Below are 18,024 nucleotides of genomic sequence, written 5' to 3'. Positions count from 1 at the left end.
CAAGAAAGCAGAAAAGAGTATTATCAAATAGGCCAGAAACATTGAGGATAAACAGAAATCAGCCAGATAAAACCTCCAAACAAACTGGAGAAAAACTCAGCTCAAAAGCACAAGCAGAGAGTACATCTCGTAATGTTGGAGCAGTTGAACTGCTTACAAAAACCTCACAGATACAAACTGGATAGCTGGGTGTGGTGGCTCACACCTGTAATCCCAGTGATGGGGGAGGCTGAGGTAGGAGGATCACTTAAGGCCAGAAGTTTGAGACCGGCCTAGACAGCACAGTGAGACCTGGGCTCCAAAAACATAAAACATAAAAAAAAATTAGTCAGGCACGATGGCAAACACCTGCAATTCCAGCTACTCAGGAGGCTCAGGTGGTAGGATCACTTGAGCCAAGCACAGGAGTTCAAGGTTACAGTGAGCTATGATCATGCCACTGTGCTCCCACCTGGGCAACAGAGTGAGAAACCCTATCTCTTAAAAAACAAAAACAAAAAATAACAGATGAAAGAAATGGGATAAAATTAACAATAATAACCAAATATCCTAAAGACACTGAAAACCTCTAAAAGTAGATAGGAATCAAGAAGCATTTGCTCTTGTAAAAGTGCAATTGGAAAGGGTTAAGGGTTGTTAGTGTGTGGCTTTCTCTCATGAGGTGCTCCCTGACTCCCACAGCTATGGTGGCTGTAGAAAAAGGTGGCAGAAAACCCACAGCCTTACCAGCTAAAGGTGCTAGAGAGCAGAGTCAAGAGCTAGAAAATCAGCTGCGGAAGGAAATCTTGGCAGCAAGAGAACCACAGAAGACAGACATACATTCTGATTACAAGCACTGCCCAAATTCCTGGCTGGCAGCTGAATTACACATGTTTGGGGGGAACCCCAAGAGGAAGAAAAAGCAGGCGAGATGAGAGGATTCTACTATTCTCTTTTTTAATTGATTTTTTAAAGTGTTTCTACTTTTGAAGACAGCTACATGGGGTCAACCTGAGAGCTTTTGCCTTTTTAACTGAGTATGTTCTCCAACTGAGCTCAGCTCAGATGGGAGAAAGTTGAAACTCACAGGCTTGAAGTGTCAGAGCTTGAGGTCAGCAGCCTACTTGGAAATTAGGGAGAAATCACTAGAAGCAAGAAGTCATGGAAAGGATAAGCCTCATTTCTGCACAAACCTTTGGGTGACTGCCAAATAATGTAAGCCCTCAAGAGAACCCAGGGCTAAGCTAAAAAAACAGCAGTGGGAAGTCATGAGAATATCAGCTGATTCATACTATGGGGAGGCAAAACTCGCAGTTTGAGTCCATGCCAGTAAGCCTCAGAGAACAGAGTTGCTACAGTGTATTCTATAGGATACTGAGTTTTCAACAAGAAATTACCAAACGTGCAAAGAGATAGGAAAACGTGACTCAGGAAAAAGGCAGTCAAGGCCAGGCGCAGTGGCTCACGCCTGTAATCCTAGCACTCTGGAAAGCCGAGGCGGGAGAATCGCTTGAGCTCAGGAGTTCGAGACCAGCCTAAGCAAGAGCAAGATCCCGTCTCCACTAAAAATAGAAAGAAATTAGCCAAACAACTAAAAATAGAAAAAATTAGCTGGGCATGGTGGCACATGCCTGTAGTCTCAGCTACCCGGGAGAGGCTGAGGCAGGAGGATCGCTTGAGCCCAGGAGTCTGAAGTTGCTGTGAGCTAGGCTGATGCCACGGCACTGTAGCCCAGGCAAGAGAGTGAGACTCTGTCTCAAAAACAAAAGGCACTCAAAAGAAACTGACTCCAAGTAGACCTAGGTTTTAGATTAGCAAAGACTTCAAAACAGCTATTTAAAATACATTCTAAATATTAAAGGAAACTATGATATCAATAGATGAACAGGTAGGTAATCTCAATAGAGAACTAGAAACTGTATGATATTATAAATATAAATTTTATAACAGTTATGTATTTTTTCTGTAGGTAAAAAGTATAATAACTGAAATAGATTTACTAGATGGGCTCAACAAGAGATTAGGTATGGCAAAAGAATCTACGAGCTTGAAGGTAGATTTAGTAGAGATTACATGACTTAAAAAAAAACAGAGCAAAAGATTAAAGAACAGTGAACAGCCTAGAGAGCTGTGAGAAAAAAATTAAATTATCCAACATGTGTGTAATTTGAATCTCAGGAGAATAGAAGTGAGAAAAGATGAAGATTCTTTTTTTTTTTTTTTTAAGACAGAGTCTCACTACTCTGTTGCCCAAGCCAGAGTGCCGTGGTGTCAGCCTAGCTCACAGCAACCTCAAACTCCTGGGCTTAAGCAATCCTTCTGCCTCAGTCTCCCGAGTAGCTGGGACTACAGGCATGCACCACAATGCCCGGCTAATTTTTTCTATATATATTTTTAGTTGCCTGGCTAGTTTCTTTCTATTTTTAGTAGAGATGGGTTCTCACTCTTGCTCAGGGTGGTCTTGAACTCCTGAGCTCAAACAGTCCACCCGCCTTGGCCTCCCACAGTGCTAGGATTATAGGCATGAGCCACCTCGCCCGGCCAAGATGAAGATTCTTGAAGAAATAACAGCTGAAAACTTCCCAACTTGGTGGACAACATCAGCTACAGATCCAAAAAGCTTAATAAACCCTAAGCAGGATAACTGCAAGAAGAAAGATACGTCATAGTTAAAGTAATGAGAGACAAAAGCAAAGAGAAAATCTTGAAAATAGAAAAAAAATGATATTAATACATTACAAAGGGGGAAACAATAATAAGAATGTATAATGACTTCTCATTAGGAATTATGGAAGCCAGAAGGCATTGGAATGATGGATCCAACCTAATGAATAAATGGAAAACAACCAGGCAAGAATTCTATAACCAGTGAAATTATTCTTCAAAAATGAAGCCTAGAAAAAGATGTTTTCAGATAATCAAAACAGAGAATTCTTCACCAGAGACTTATGCTTACAAAAAAATGCTAAACAAAGTTCTTTAGGCTGAAGGGAAAAGATACCAGATGGCAACTTAGATATAAATAAAGAATGAAGAGCATCAAAAATGCTCAAATATGTGGGTAAGCACAGAAAACATTTTTAAATTTTTATTTTCCTCTCTTAATTTCTTGAAAAGATTTGTGATTATTTAAAGCAAAAATTATAAAATTGTATTGATGTCCTTATAATATTGATAGGTATGCATGAGAACAACAGCAGCAAGGATGAGGATGGAGTTTAAGGGAAATATACTGCTGCAAAGTTCCACACCGTATTTTACTTGAAGTAATTCAGTATTAACTCTAAATAGACTGTGATATGCTAAAGATGCATATTTTCATCCTTAGAGAAATGACTAAAAAATTAACACAAAAATATATAGCCAGGCTGGGTGTGGTGGCTCACGCCTGTAATCCTAGCACTCTGGGAGGCCGAGGCGGGAGGATCGCTCGAGGTCAGGAGTTCAAGACCAGCCTGAGAGAGAGCGAGACCCTGCCTCTACTAAAAAAATAGAAAGAAATTAGCTGGACAACTACAAATATACAGCAAAAAAATTAGCTGGGCACAGTGGCGCATGCCTGTAGTCCCAGCTACTCGGGAGGCTGAGGCAGGAGGATTGCTTGAGCTTAGGAGTTTGAGGTTGCTGTGAGCTAGGCTGATGCCATGGCACTCTAGCCCAGGCAACAGAGTGAGACTGTCTCAAAAAAAAAAAAAAATATATATATATATATATATACACATATATATGTATACATATACACACATATGTATGGCCAGAAAGCTAATAGAGCTATTAAATGGAATGCTCAAAATATTTGATTAACACAAAAGGTGGCAGGAAAAAAGTAATAGAAGAGCAAAGAACAGATGAGACCAAAAAACAAAAAGCATATAGCAAAATGGAAGATTTAATACAAACAAACGTATGAAAAATTCCATTAAATGTGAATGAACTGAACATTCCAAATAAAAAGCAGAGATTATCAGACTGGGTAGAAAAGCAAGAACCAATTATATGAGGTTTCAAGAGATGGACTTTAAAAATAAAGATATTGGAAAGTAAGAGGCTGAAAAGAGACATATCATGTAAAGAGTAAGCGTAAGAAAGATGGAATGAGTCCATTAATGTTATACAAAAGGGCCAAGTGTCATGATCACACTTATAATCCCAGTGCATTGGGAGGCTGAAGTGAGAGGATCGCTTGAGGCCAGGAGCTCCCAGCCCAGGCAACATAGCAAGACCCTGTCTCTGCAAAAAATTTTTTTAAATTAGCTAGGTGTAATGGTACAAGGCTGTAGTCCCAGCTACGTGGGAAGGTGAGGCAGGAGAATCAGTTGAACCCAGGATCACAATGAGCTATGACTGTGCCACTGCACTTCAGCCTGGGCAACAGGGCAAGCCTCTGTCCCCAGAAAAAAAAAATTATACAAAAGATATTTCAAATCAAAGAGCATTACTAGAGATAGAGGAACACTTAATAATGATAAAAATGTCAATACAGCAGGAAGATATAACAATTATACTTAATAATAGAGCTACAAATTACATGAAGCAAAAACTGACTGAAATAAAGACAGAAATCTATAGTCATTGCTTGAGATGTTAACACTTCTCTCAGTAACTGATAAAACAAGTAGACTAAAAATCAGTAAGCAAAAGAAAAGTCAGTAAGAGTAAGAAGACAAAAATGACACTAGCCACATTAAAAGCTTCCATAGAGAAAGGAAAATGATTTCCAAAGTACATATTCAATTAAACTAATATATGGGGCTAAAAGTCTAGGTAGTGATTATCTTTAAGTAGGAAGGTGAGGGTAGTGATTAGAAGGGGTATTTGGGGATGATAAAAATGTTCTATTCCTTGACCAGGGTGCAGTCATACAGGTATGGTAATTCATTGAGTTGCTTACTTATGATTTATGTAGTTTCTGTATATATGTTATACTTCAAAAACAAACTTCATTAAAATTCTTTTTATGCGTTGCCAAACTATTATTCAAGTCTGAGGGTAAAAAAAGGTATTTTCAGATAAGAACAAAATTTTGTATACACAGACTGTCTCTGAAAGAATTAAAAAAAAAACCAAGAGAATCAATGCATGAAAAAAAGAGAATGATAAAAGCAAAGAACAAAATTTATAGTTAAATCTAAGTAATTGCTTATAAAAAGAAAATACTAATATAATCTGGATCTACCATTCCAAATAATTTTAGCATGGGACACAGTAGGGGAAAGATGAATAGGGAAATAAATATATGCTGAGACTCTTGCCTTTCTGGCAGATAGAATATAAAATGTTGGCTAACTGTGGTCTTTGACAGAAAAATATATTTAGATATGTATATCAAAAATTCTAGGGTAATGAAATGAATAAAAATAAAGTGAGTGGCTCCCAAGTCATATGCAGTGGGGGAGGAGAAGACTGAAACAAAGGAAACATGATCACTACAGCAAAAGACAAGAAAAGAAAAAAGGACACATGTTAAATAGAAAATATCTATAAACTTATCAGATAGTAATAACTAACAATGAGTTAAATTCTGTTGAAAGACTAAGACTTGCCTTTAAAACGAAACAATACTAATAGGTTGAAAACAAAACATCATTTCTTTTGAGAGAATGCCCGTTTCTGTAATGTATATTGGATCATAAGCAATTGGTAAATAGGCAAAAAATAGCAGAATATTGCAGAAATTTCATTGGTTTATACATGATGTTTTTTCTCAGTATAATAATGCTTTGGTATATGAAGTAAAAGAAGGCCAAAACAGAGAACATTAACGCAGCTAGATTAGCAAGTGAAGGAAGACCACAGTCCCATACACGATGCTCACTTATTCTACGTTCTTCCTCTTAGCTCAGTTCATCCCCACCACTCAGCAGCCTCAAGCCTTCTTAAATGTCCTTTCAGAAAGTTACCCTCACTTCTTAAAAGGTGAAGTCCCATATTTACTGGGGCATTTCTTTTTTCATTAAAAATTTAACAACTCTTTTTTAACTGTGCTAATATTTTATTTAAATTGGTATTGGTTTTGTTAGTGCTCTGATTACAGAGTTGCATAGGTTTTAAGTGATCTGGCCTAACCCAGTATTCTCAACTAGGGGTAATTTTGCCACCAGGGGAAGTTTGACAATGTCTGGGAACATTTTCGGTTGTCACAAGTAGTGGGGGAGGGGCTGCTAGTGGCATCTGGTGGGTAGGGACAAGGGATGCTGCTAACTAACCATCCTGTACTGCACAGGACAGCCCCCTACAGTATAGAGTTATCTGACACAAAATATCAATAATACGAGGTTGAGAAATCCTAGCCTAACCGAATTTTTCCCAGAAGGCTTGTTCTTTTTAGTACATGAGTTTATAGAATTTTAGGTATTCTAATGAATTCATTTATCACATTATAGCAAAAATACCTAATTATGTAAGTGCTATTTAAAAAAAATGAAGATGTGGTAATATTATCATTAGACAAAGCAAAACTAATGGCAAGAGGAATATTTTGTGAAAATGTACAATAAACAAGGAAGATAAAATGATTGTGAATATTTATGTACTTTGAACCTTTATATACTTTCCCTTTGAAATAAGGGAAAGGCTGATAGAGATGCAAGAAGAATTTAACAAATCTTTGTTATTATACTTCTGCCAGAAATTATGAGTTAATCTTATATATAAATTTATGCCAACAAATTGGCAAATCTAGATGAAATAGATGCATTCTTAAGAAAATATACATTTTTGAAGTGACTCTAAAAGAGGTACAATTATTCATAATAGGCAAAAATGTGGGAAACAACCCAAATATCCATCAACTGCTGAATAAACAAAATAAGGTATGTCCATACAATGGAATTTATTTGGCAATAAAAAGGGATGAAGAACTGATACATGCTACAGTAATGTCAGAAACATTGTGCTAAGCCAAAGAAGCCAGTCACAAAAGGTCATATATTTTATGATCCCATTTATAAGAAATGTCCAGAAGAGGAAAAGTCCATAGATAGATTAGTGTTTGCCTGGCAAGGCAGGGGAAGCAAAGGGTCATGAGAAGTGACTGCTAGTAGGGTTCCTTTTAGGATAATAAAATGTTCTAAAGTTTTATTATGGTGAGAGTTACACAACTCTGTAAATATGCTAAAAACCATTAACTTGGACAATGGTTCATTCTAAATGGGTGAACTTTATGGTACATAAATTATATTTTAATAAATCTGTTTTTTTAAAACAAAGAAAAATAAGGGGTACAAAACCCAAATAGATCAATAACCATGTAAGAAATTGAAAAGATAGTTAAAAATCAATCCTGGAAAAGCACCAGGACCAAACAATTTTACAGATTAATTCTACCAAGCTCCTTAGAAAAACAGTAAGGCAGAAAGTAAACGATCAATTTTTAAATAAAGATTCACCTAATGGGAAAGCACCAGCCATTTTCACTGTGAGAAATATTTGGAAGAACCTACTCACAAGGACTCAGGGAACGAAAACCACAGCTCATGATCTCAAGAACTGAGTTTTTAAAGTAAGTCTTGCTGATCTATAGAACAATGATTTTGAATATTGTAAATTCAAGCTAAATACTGAAGCAGTTCAGAGCAAACACTGACTGACTCTGTGAATTGGATCTCCCTGAAGACAAATGTGCTTCAAAATTAAGTGGTGGCTTACTAAGACTGAAGCTCTTTTGATATCAAACTTCTGATAGTTATTTGTTTTACTTGTTGTGGGTGGGATTTACCAAGAAATACAACGACTAGGTCCAGAAGACCTTTTATATCCACCACCATAAAGTCTCCCAAATCTGGAAGATCCCAAGAGGTACAAAGAAATGACTGGAAAAAAGTCTGAACAAAGGCATTACAGATGCTTCTTGACTTGGGGTAGAGTTATGCCTGGATAAACCCATCATAAGTTGAAAATATTGTAAGTCAAAAATGCATGTAAAACCCGGGCATGGTGGCTCACACCTGTAATCCTAGCATTCTGGGAGGCCAAGGAGGGAGGATCACTTGAGGCCAGGAGTTTGAGACCAGCCTGAGCAAGAGTGAGATCCAGTCTCTACAAAAAATAGAAAAATTGGCTGGGCATGGTGGCATCTGCCTGTAGTCCTAGCTACTTGGGAGGCTGAGGCAGGAGGATTGCTAGAGCCCAGGAGTTTGAGGTTGCAGTAAGGTATGATGATGCCACTGCACTCTAGCCTAGGCAACAGAGCAAGATCCTGTATCCAATAATAATAATAATAATAATACATTTAATACACGTAACCTATGGAACATTATAGCTTAGCTTAGCCTACTTTAAATGTGCTCAGAACGTTTACATTAGCCTACAGTCGTGCAAAATCATCTAACACAAAGCCCATTTTATAATAAAGTGTTGAATATCTCATGTCATTTATTGAATACTGTTTTGAAAGTGCAAAACAGAATGGTTGTATGAGTACTCAAAGTATAGTTCCTATTGAATGAATATCACTTTTGCACCATTGTAAAATCAAAAAATTGCAAATCGAACTATAATAAGTCAGGGACCAGCTGTACAAAGCTTTTGAAGATGGCATTGGGAAAACATAGAAAAGTTCTTTCAGGTACTTACCCTTTCCATGATGGGTTTATTAGAAAAATCAGCATTCTAAAGAAATCCAAATTTGAATTGGGAAAACTAATGTAACTGCACGATGAAGGCAAAAGAAGTCAATTAAAATAATTTATTATGTTAGAAAAATTTAAGGAGAAAAAAGTCAAAATTATATTCATAGATGTTGAAAATGTTTAATTACTAATTAAAGATGTTTAATTAATAAAATTAAATTCCTTTGCATCAAATTTCCACATTCTTATTTTCCTCTTCTACTTACAATGGAAAGACAATATCCTCGACAGCTTCAAAGTGACAAGTCGCAATCAGAGTCTCTTTGAAATCTGTGAAGTTGATGCGATAAATGTGCGATTCTTCTGTTCCTACAAAAAATTGGTGTCCTTCTCCTCGCAGTGTGATCGACGTGATGCCACCTTGTAACTGAAGTTTCCTTTACGGAGCAGCAAAAAGGTAAAGTCAATTCACTCAACCAATAAGTATTTATGAACCATCTGAAGATTACAGAGGAAACAAATCAGGCGTATGATTTGGAGCATGCCCTTAAAGAAGTGACACAGTTGGAAAGGTAGGAGCTACTCACCAAGGTTGTGTACCCCTGGTCGGCAAAGAGAGAGGTCAGAATAGGTTAAAGCATCAGGGAAGGTTCATCAGGGAGATAACAGTCTGAAATGGGTTGTGCAACACAGGCAGGATGTGGCTAGAGGGAACATTGCAGACAGGGATATGGGCACAAATGACCATGGCAACTAAACTCTTTATTAATTTCATTTCTAAAAAATAACACTGAAATCGGGGGGAAAAACACTTTATGTCAAAGAATGCTATTATAACCTTATTTAAAAGAGTGAAAAGTTGAAAACAACCTAAATATACAATTCTAATGAAATTGTGAAATGATCTATATTCTACAGGACAGCAACGTCATAGAATATTTGCCTAGCCGTAAAACAATGTTTAAAAGATTATGTAGTATAGGTATATTTTACCATAATAATAAAATGATTATATAGTGATATTAAAAATGTTTATGATGCTTACACTAAGTAAAAAATCAGAATACGGAATTTTATGTATAAAATAAGTCCAATTATTTCAAACTATGTATGAATACCAAAGATATGAAGGAATAACAAAATGTTAATAGTGGTTATCTTTGCCAGAACCTTTAGGGGTTGTTTTCTCCTTTTCCACATTTCAGATTTCTCCCTCCTCCCTTACAATGAGTATGAATTTTATTTTATTTTTTAAAAAGAGTATATAAATGAATGAGGCCTGAGGAACCCAACCTTGCTCTGCAATTAATTTAGTTTGGACAATAAGAATTCAGCGGAGGTTCTTGTCCAAGCAGCCAACATGGAAAAGACAGTGTTTTAGAGAGATTTGTTTGTTGGTGGAACACAGGACAGTTAGCAAAGAAAAAGAAGATCACAAGTCACATCCCAGCTCCTGTACTAATTAGAGGTCTGTGACTCTGGACAAGTTGTCAGAAAGTTTTGGCCTCAGTTTATTCAACCACAGAATAATTCCTCCTTTACAGGGTTGTGGTGAAGATTAGAGATAATGGAAGTAATGCATGCTAGCCCATAGTGGGCAATCAAGGCCAAGAGTTTGTGGCCAGCCTGGGCAACATAGTGAGACCCCATCTCTACAAAAAAATTAAAAATTAGCTGGGTGTGGTGGTGTGCACCTGCAGTCCCAGCTACTCGGGAGATTCACTTGAGCCCAGGAGTTTGAGGTTGCAGTGAGCTATGATGATGCCACTGCACTTTAGCTCAGGCAACAGAGTCTGTCTCAAAACAAAACAAAACAAAAAAAAGGATAAAGGACAGCCCAATAGAAAAACAGGTAAAAACATAAATAGGCATTTTACAATGAGGAAAAGCAAATGGCTAATCAATATGAAAAGATGATCAACCAAAAAATGCAAATTAAAATCCACAACGACATCCTATTTAAAAAGAAAAAAAAATAGTAACCTGAAAGACTTCCAACATTGTTCTTAAGTCACCTCCTCCTCTTATTCCCTTTCATACAAACACAAAACTAGTCCAAAAATATTCTCAATAAGACCTCTCTTGACCACTGAATTTAACATTGCAACCTGTCCCCTGCCCCTCTTCAAACCCTAATTCCCCTTACTCTATATCTTATTCCATATTTCTCTATTGTACTTATCACCCTTTAATACTATGTACTTTCCTTGATTATTTTGTTTGTTGTTCATTGTCTTTTCCCTCCTGCTAGAAGGTGAGAGATATCTCAAGCACCTAGAATAGCACCTTGTACGTAGTGAGTGTTCAATACAGATTTCCTTGAACGAAGACAACTGATGCTCATTTCTGCAGTGCATATATAACTACTCCTGGCTGGGAGCTAGCAGAGGCCATACAGAGCACATCTAGGCTGTCCGGCTTCTGTTGAAGCTAAGTTCAAGTTTGGCCTCCACTCCTCTGTGAAGTGTCTTCCCTGATGGCTCCATCCCAAAAAGATCACTTCCTTCTCTGACCTTCTCTACAACAGCCATATAATATTTTACTTTATCCGGACCAGGAAGTTTGTGCTTATATACTATCTTGTCTTGTAATGACTTTTTTCATGTGTATCTACTTTATCCCCAAATCGGACTGTAAGTTCCAGTAGGACAATAACCGTATTTTATTTTTCTTTACTTTTCAATAGCATCTAGCACATTGGACAATAAGTACTTGTCAATGGCAATGTATAAGGTTTTATTTAATTTTATTTTAATTAGAGGAGCCATGAAAGGTATACAACACAGTATCTGGCACCTAGAAATGATGTGTGAATGTTGGATATTTGTATTAAAACTTGTGTTCGAACATATTAACTATTATCCCAGTGCATCTCACATAATAGGCACTCATTGCATAATAAATTTCATTGAATAAAGCAATTTTTAATGTTTAAAATTTGAGGTTATTTGTTAGATAAGTTTATAACATCATATTTCTTTTGTCATGGCTCAATGTGTTAGTTAAATAAAAACTTCTGTGTTTATTAAATGGGCAGTGTCTCCTGGGTAATAGTGAACTACTTGGGTTTGGTTCAACATAAGCCTTTGTCTTCTCATTGGCAAAGAAACCACCGTCTATTGTGATTCCAACCATTCACTTTAAAAGCAAGATAAAAATCTTTAACCAGATGTCACTTTGCCAGTATCATTGAGTTGCTGGCTTTAAGCAAAACTCCTTCTAGTGGGTCTCTACCCAACCCAACTCTGTAAGACCCAGAACTTACTTGATGGGTTTGTAGCTGGGGCTTTTACAGAAGACCAGCAATCCGGCTCCAGAGCCCACCAACAAACCCCCCATCTTCAGGCACCTGATAGCCGACACTCCCTAGGGGGAGAAACAGTGTTAAGACAAAGGCCAAATGTTCTCATCATTAGGACTCAACGCAAGACCTGACATAGGGAGCATGGCCGTGGCCACACCAATGCTGCACACGCTGCGTGGCTGGAGTTCATGCGGGCATTGCCCGTGATGCACCCCAGGCTAGCCAAGAGGATTCAATGCCAACAATGAACTTGCATGCCAGGAAGTAGCCCTTCTGGTCCTCCAAGAAGCAAAAATGATTCACCATTCTTCCTCCCTAAAAGCATCTGTGCATTTTTAATATATTAAAAATTAACACTTTTATATCCATTCAAATGCAGTCAGAGCAGAAGGCATAAGCACAGCCTTGGCAATGTTAGCCCCTCAGTTGCCACTGTTTTCACCAGAACTTAATTCTTATAAATGCGAAGAAACTGTATTTAACATCCAAAGAAAGCAGAAGACTCCTTATTGTTTGGTGACTATATTTTCTGGACTAAAGCACCTAGTACAGAATCCTACCAGTAGTAGGAAACATATTTGAAATTCAGAGCAGCCTTTAGAGTTTGGGGATGTATGATGGCCATTTTATAGTGCCCGCTCTGGTGTTCTAATTTTAAAATGTGCATGACCAATATTTGATTTTAAAACATTCAGTAATAATATAGCTAATGTCTTTATAGGTTTGTCTTACTGAAGTTTGAATATTATAAAACAAATATTTTATCCTTTCGAGTTACTTTAAACTGAATTTAGCCTTTTCTGGCTCAAAAGACATTTCACAGTTGAGAAAAAAATGAAGGCTCAAGGATACGAAGGCGCGGACCAAAATGACATGCTCCCCACACCTCACCCCAATTCCAAAAGCACCGCAGCAAGACAACAGGAGGCATGCTTGGCCCGGGACAAGACAACACTGGAGTGAATATTCTTAACATCTGTTTGGGGACTTGGGGAAGCAAAGGATCAAGAGTTCAACAGAACCTCTAAATTATGTATGTGAGATTTCTAAATAAACTTTAAAAAAACTATAGACAATATTGTCCAAGTGCACAGGTTCTGCAGCCAGTCTGCCTGGGTTGAAGTCTCAGCTCTACTGTTAACTAGCCAGGAGATGAGCAATGGTATGTGCCTCAGTTTCCTCATCTGTAAAGCAGGGATGAAAATGGAACCTATCTCACCGGATTGTTGTAAGGATCGAATGAAATAACGTAAGGAAAGTGCTTTGCACCATGTTGACATGTCAGCATTCATTGAGCATGTACTGTTTTTTTGTTTGTTTTGTTTTCTATTTTTTAACAGACTAGTTTTTAGAGAAATTTTAGATTTATACAAAATTAAACAGATGGTACAGAGATTTCTCAAAACACTCCTTCCACCACACATGCAGAGCCCCTTCCATTATCAATCTCCCCCACCAAGAGAAGTAGATTTATTACAACTGATAAGCCTACGTTGACACATCATTATCACCCAAAGTGCAGAGTGTATATTAGGGTTCCCTCTTGGTGTTGTACATTTTATGGCTTTGGACAAATTAATGACATATTAATACGCTTACCATTCTGGAATCATACAGAGTAGTTTTCCTCCCCTAAAAATCCTCTGTGCTCCACCTATTCATCCCTCCCTCCCTGCTAACCCATGGCAAGCACTGATCTTTTCATTGCCCCCGTGATTTTGCCTTTTCCAACGTCATATGGTTGGAATCATACACTAGGCGGCCTTTTCAGATGGGCTTCTTCCACCTAGTACTGTGCATTTAAGTTTCCTTCCTTTCCGTGACTTGATAGCTCATTTCTTTTTAGCACTAAATAATATTCCATTGTCTGGGTGTACCGCAGTTTATTTATCTATTCACTGACTGAAGGACATCTTGGTTGCTTCCAAGTTTTGGTAATTATGAATAAAGTTTACATAAACATCTGTGTGCAGGCTTTTGTGTGGATTTAAGTATTCAACTCCTTTGTGTACATACCAAGGAGCACAATTGCTGGATTGTATGGTAAGGATATATTTAATTTTATAAGAAACCACCGAACTATTAATATCTTCCAAAGTGGCTATGCTATTATGCATTCCCATCAGCAATGAATAATAGTCCCGTTGTTCCACATCTGTCAGCATTTGACGTTGTCAGTGCTCTGGGTTTTGGCAATTCTAAAAGGTATATAGTAGTATCTCATTGTTGTTTTAATTTGCATTTCCCTGATGACATATATGATATGGAGCATTTTTTCTTATGCTTATTTGCCATCTCTATATCTTCTCTGGTGAGGTGCCAGTTAAGGTTTTGGGCCCATTTTTTAATCATGTTTTTTGTTTTCTTCCTGTTGAGTTTTAAGAGTTCTTTGTACATTTTGGGTAGCAGTCCTTACTCAGATATATCTTTTGCAAATATTTTCTCCCACTCTGTTTCTTTACTTTTCATTCTCTTGAAAGTGTCTTTTGCAGAGCAGAAATTTTTCATTTTAATGAAGCCCAGCTTATCAATTCTTTCTATCATGGATCACACCATTGGGATTGTATCTAAAAACTCATTACCAAACCTTAGGTCATCTAGATTTTCTCCTATGTTATCTTCCAGGAGTTTTATAGTTTGCATTTTACATGTAGGTCTGTGATCTGTTTTGAGTTAATTTTTGTGACAGTATAAGATCTGTGTCCAGATTCAATTTTTTTGTATATGAATGCCCAATTGTTTCAGCATCATTTATGAAGAAGATTATTTTCCATTGGATTGCCTTTGCTCCTTTATCGAAGATCAGTTTAACTGTATTTATGTGGGTCTACTTCTTGGCTCTCTATTCTGTTCCACTGATCTGTTTGTTTATTCTTTCACCAATACCACACTGTTCTGATTACTGTAGCTTTATGGTAATTCTTGAAGTCAGGGAGTGTCACTTCTCCAACTTTGTTTGTCTTCAATATTGTACTGCCTATTCTGAGTCTTTCCCGTCTCCTTACAAACTTTAGAATCAGGGCCGGGCGCGGTGGCTCACGCCTGTAATCCTAGCTCTGGGAGGCCGAGGCGGGTGGATCGCTCGAGGTCAGGAGTTCGAGACCAGCCTGAGCAAGAGTGAGACCCCGTCTCTACCAAAAAAAATAGAAAGAAATTATCTGGCCAACTAAAAATATATATACAAAAAAATTAGCCGGGCATGGTGGCTCATGCCTGTAGTCCCAGCTACTCGGGAGGCTGAGGCAGTAGGATCGCTTAAGCCCAGGAGTCTGAGGTTGCTGTGAGCTAGGCTGATGCCACGGCACTCACTCTAGCCCGGGCAACAAAGTGAGACTCTGTCTCAAAAAAAAAAAAAAAAAAAAAAAAAAAACTTTAGAATCAGGTTGTCAATCTCTACAACATAACTTGTTGGGGTTTTGATTGGGATTCATTAAATCTATAGATTAAATTGGGAAGAACTGACGTCTTGACGTTGAGTCTTCCTATTTATGACCACGAAATATCTTTCCACTTATTTAGTTTTTCTTTGATTTCTTTCATCAGAGTTTTATAGTTTTCTTCATACAGATCTTGCACAAAACGTAATCGGTGATTATTATCATCATCATCATCGTCATCATCTTCATTTTAGTGCTGTTTGCCTGATAGGCCCATTTTAAACCATTCTAATTCTTTACCTTTCTAACCATACCCAAATACTTAAGTAGATTTTCAAAAAGGGTAACTGCTCAAGATCCCTTGATAGTCAAACCAGATATCTTCAGTAGCACCTCCTATCCCTTCATCCTGCAAATATTGTTTGCTTCCCATCCATGTAAAAGGTGTCTTGGAACCATCACCTTATGGAATTTATCACCAGACCTGAATGGTTAGGAACTGAAGCATCCATAGGAGTCTTAAGTGTCAAAGGTGTGTGGCACACAAAGACAGCCAGCATCTTTGCTGGAGAGGCACTTAGTTCCCAAGTGCTGAGAAGGTACGAAGCACCCAGAGCAGCAATTTTCCAGTAGTGTCCTCCGGAGCCCTTCTGTGGCATCTCAGGAGTTGGAACTGGCAGGGCTCTAAGCCTTGCTCACCTTTCACCTGATCCACTTTGTTTTTATCTGTTTAATATATTGGAATTCCTCTCTTAACAATAATTTGAAAAACTACCCTTCAAAAGTTACACCTCAATCTCCTGTAGAATTATTTCTAAACTCTTCTCTACCTATGTTATAGCTTCCCCTCTTTCTATAGATCTCCTTAGAAGTTTGAATATTAAATAATTACATGATTAAGAAAACTCTGACATTTTCCCAGGAACACGGTGCAATGTTTCAAAGTTTCTTCAGAATATCTGCTAAGTGGAAAAGTATCTATGCTTAGTTAGAGCCATCTGTTCTGTTATCAGAAATGAGATAGGCAGGTGCAGAACCCAGCAGAAGCTTTCAAATTCAAAGTTTAGTAGCATCGACCCTGGTAACTTTCTGGGGTGCTGGAAATAGCAGCACTTATTATATAAAATTATCCCTTGAGTGTAGGTTTTTTATTTTGATTTAAATACCAAACTTCTCACTGATCTATTAACCAGAATTGTTAGGAATTTTGTAAATATAAACAACCAACTATTCCTAGGTCGTGTTCATGACTTATCATGCCAGCAGAGGCTAAACTCTAAGATCGAGTTGTTAGAGTAGAAAAAAATTATATATATACAGTCTTATAGATCAAAGAACATACTTCTCTTACCTATGGTGACTGGGCTGGGATCCATGTGGTTCCAAATGACAAAGCAACAGGCCCTATGCTTTGAAGAGATGAAGTAAAGTGTGGGTCTGATTCCCTAATTTGGGACACCTAGAATTGTCTTTGCCCTGAATGAAAACCAGAGCTGAGAGCTTAGAGAACTCGCCAATGCACCTTACAAATTTAGGTGCATCCTGGGGTCCATCAGTGACTTTTTCATTTTCCCACAGATTCTTTCTTAATTAGAGTCTGCGCTGCCAGCGGCGGGAGGAACATGGTAGGAGGCACAGACAGCGACGGTCTCTACTCACCAAACTGAATTTGTCCTTCACAGGCCCAGTGTCTGCGAGCAGTTTAGTCCTCGGGTTCATTTTTAGAATATCTCCAGTTGTGGTGCCAAGGTAGAAAAAACTGTCGTCGTCAGCCATCTGGGGAAGAGGGAAAAAGAAACCTGAGGGTCTGTGTTTCCTCAGTGACGTTCATGAGCCCCTGATCAGGAATGGGATGAGCTTTCTCTGAAACCTCATGAAGACTTACAAAGATGTTTGTGGCTACTTCTATTTCCCCAGACTCCAAGATGGGTCAGTACGGTTATGAGAGGCCACACAGAGAAGTGGAGGAAATTAGCCTGTTCATTTCACTTGAAGTCTATTTGGGTCTGATGTTAACACAGATACTTTGCCAGTTCTAACTCCTGACACATCCAAAGGGGTCCCAGGATGAAGGTGTACTCCTCCAAAGAGGATATGTGTGTCCTTTATCTGATATTTTCCAAAGTCTATATTCATAAAATGACTATGCATTAAATGAGAGGAATAAGTCAATGGAGAATGAAGTTATATAGGTTGAGTATCCCTAATCTGAAAATTCAAAATCGATACGCTCTGAAATCTGAAACTTTTTGAGCGCCAATTGGACACTCAAAGAAAATGCTCGTTGGAGCATTTTGGATTTCAGATTTTTTTATTAGGGATGCTGAACTGGTAAGTATAATGCAAATATTCCAAAATCTGAAAAAGTCAAAAATATGAAACAAGCATTTTGGATAAGGGATATTCAACCTGCATGTATGAATCCACACTTAAAATATATTAATAATTTCTCTTTATGGAAGAGATTGCATGTCAACAATGAGTTTCATTGTCAGAAACTTTATTTCCAGTGGCAGAAATAAACTCAGTGGCATAAAGATGTGCTGTGGGCTCTGAGTGCCACCTGGCTACACTGCTTTCCTCCAGGTGAGGCAGGCTTTGGGTATCTGATGACAGTTTAGATCCTAGCAAAACAAGACCTACCTGCTGTATCTAGCTGCGCAGGGGTGGGGAACTTGTGGCCCTGGGATTTGTTCTGTTAAGTTTGGATTCGGTCGAGGGGCCACACTCGGGAATCCAGAGGGCCAAATGTGGCCTTGAGGCCTCAGGTTCCCCATCCCTGCCGACAACTCCT

The 18,024-nt window shown here is 38.0% G+C and overlaps 1 protein-coding gene across 2 annotated transcripts in view; it reads right to left on the bottom strand.

Moving 5' to 3' along the window:
* CFAP52 (cilia and flagella associated protein 52) overlaps positions 1-18,024 on the bottom strand; it is a 40,351-nt gene that overhangs the window by 12,273 nt on the left and 10,054 nt on the right. For both annotated transcript variants that reach the window (XM_045569748.1, XM_045569749.1), the window contains exons 6-8: positions 16,890-17,006; positions 11,815-11,915; positions 8,816-8,986 (exon numbers count right to left, since the gene is read on the bottom strand). In XM_045569748.1, coding sequence (XP_045425704.1) covers positions 8,816-8,986; positions 11,815-11,915; positions 16,890-17,006 — 389 coding nt within the window. The remainder of the gene's footprint in view (positions 1-8,815; positions 8,987-11,814; positions 11,916-16,889; positions 17,007-18,024) is intronic.

Source organism: Lemur catta, chromosome 15, assembly GCF_020740605.2.
Source record: "Lemur catta isolate mLemCat1 chromosome 15, mLemCat1.pri, whole genome shotgun sequence".
NCBI classification, from domain to species: Eukaryota; Metazoa; Chordata; class Mammalia; order Primates; family Lemuridae; genus Lemur; species Lemur catta.
This window is presented reverse-complemented; position numbering and strand designations above follow the sequence as displayed.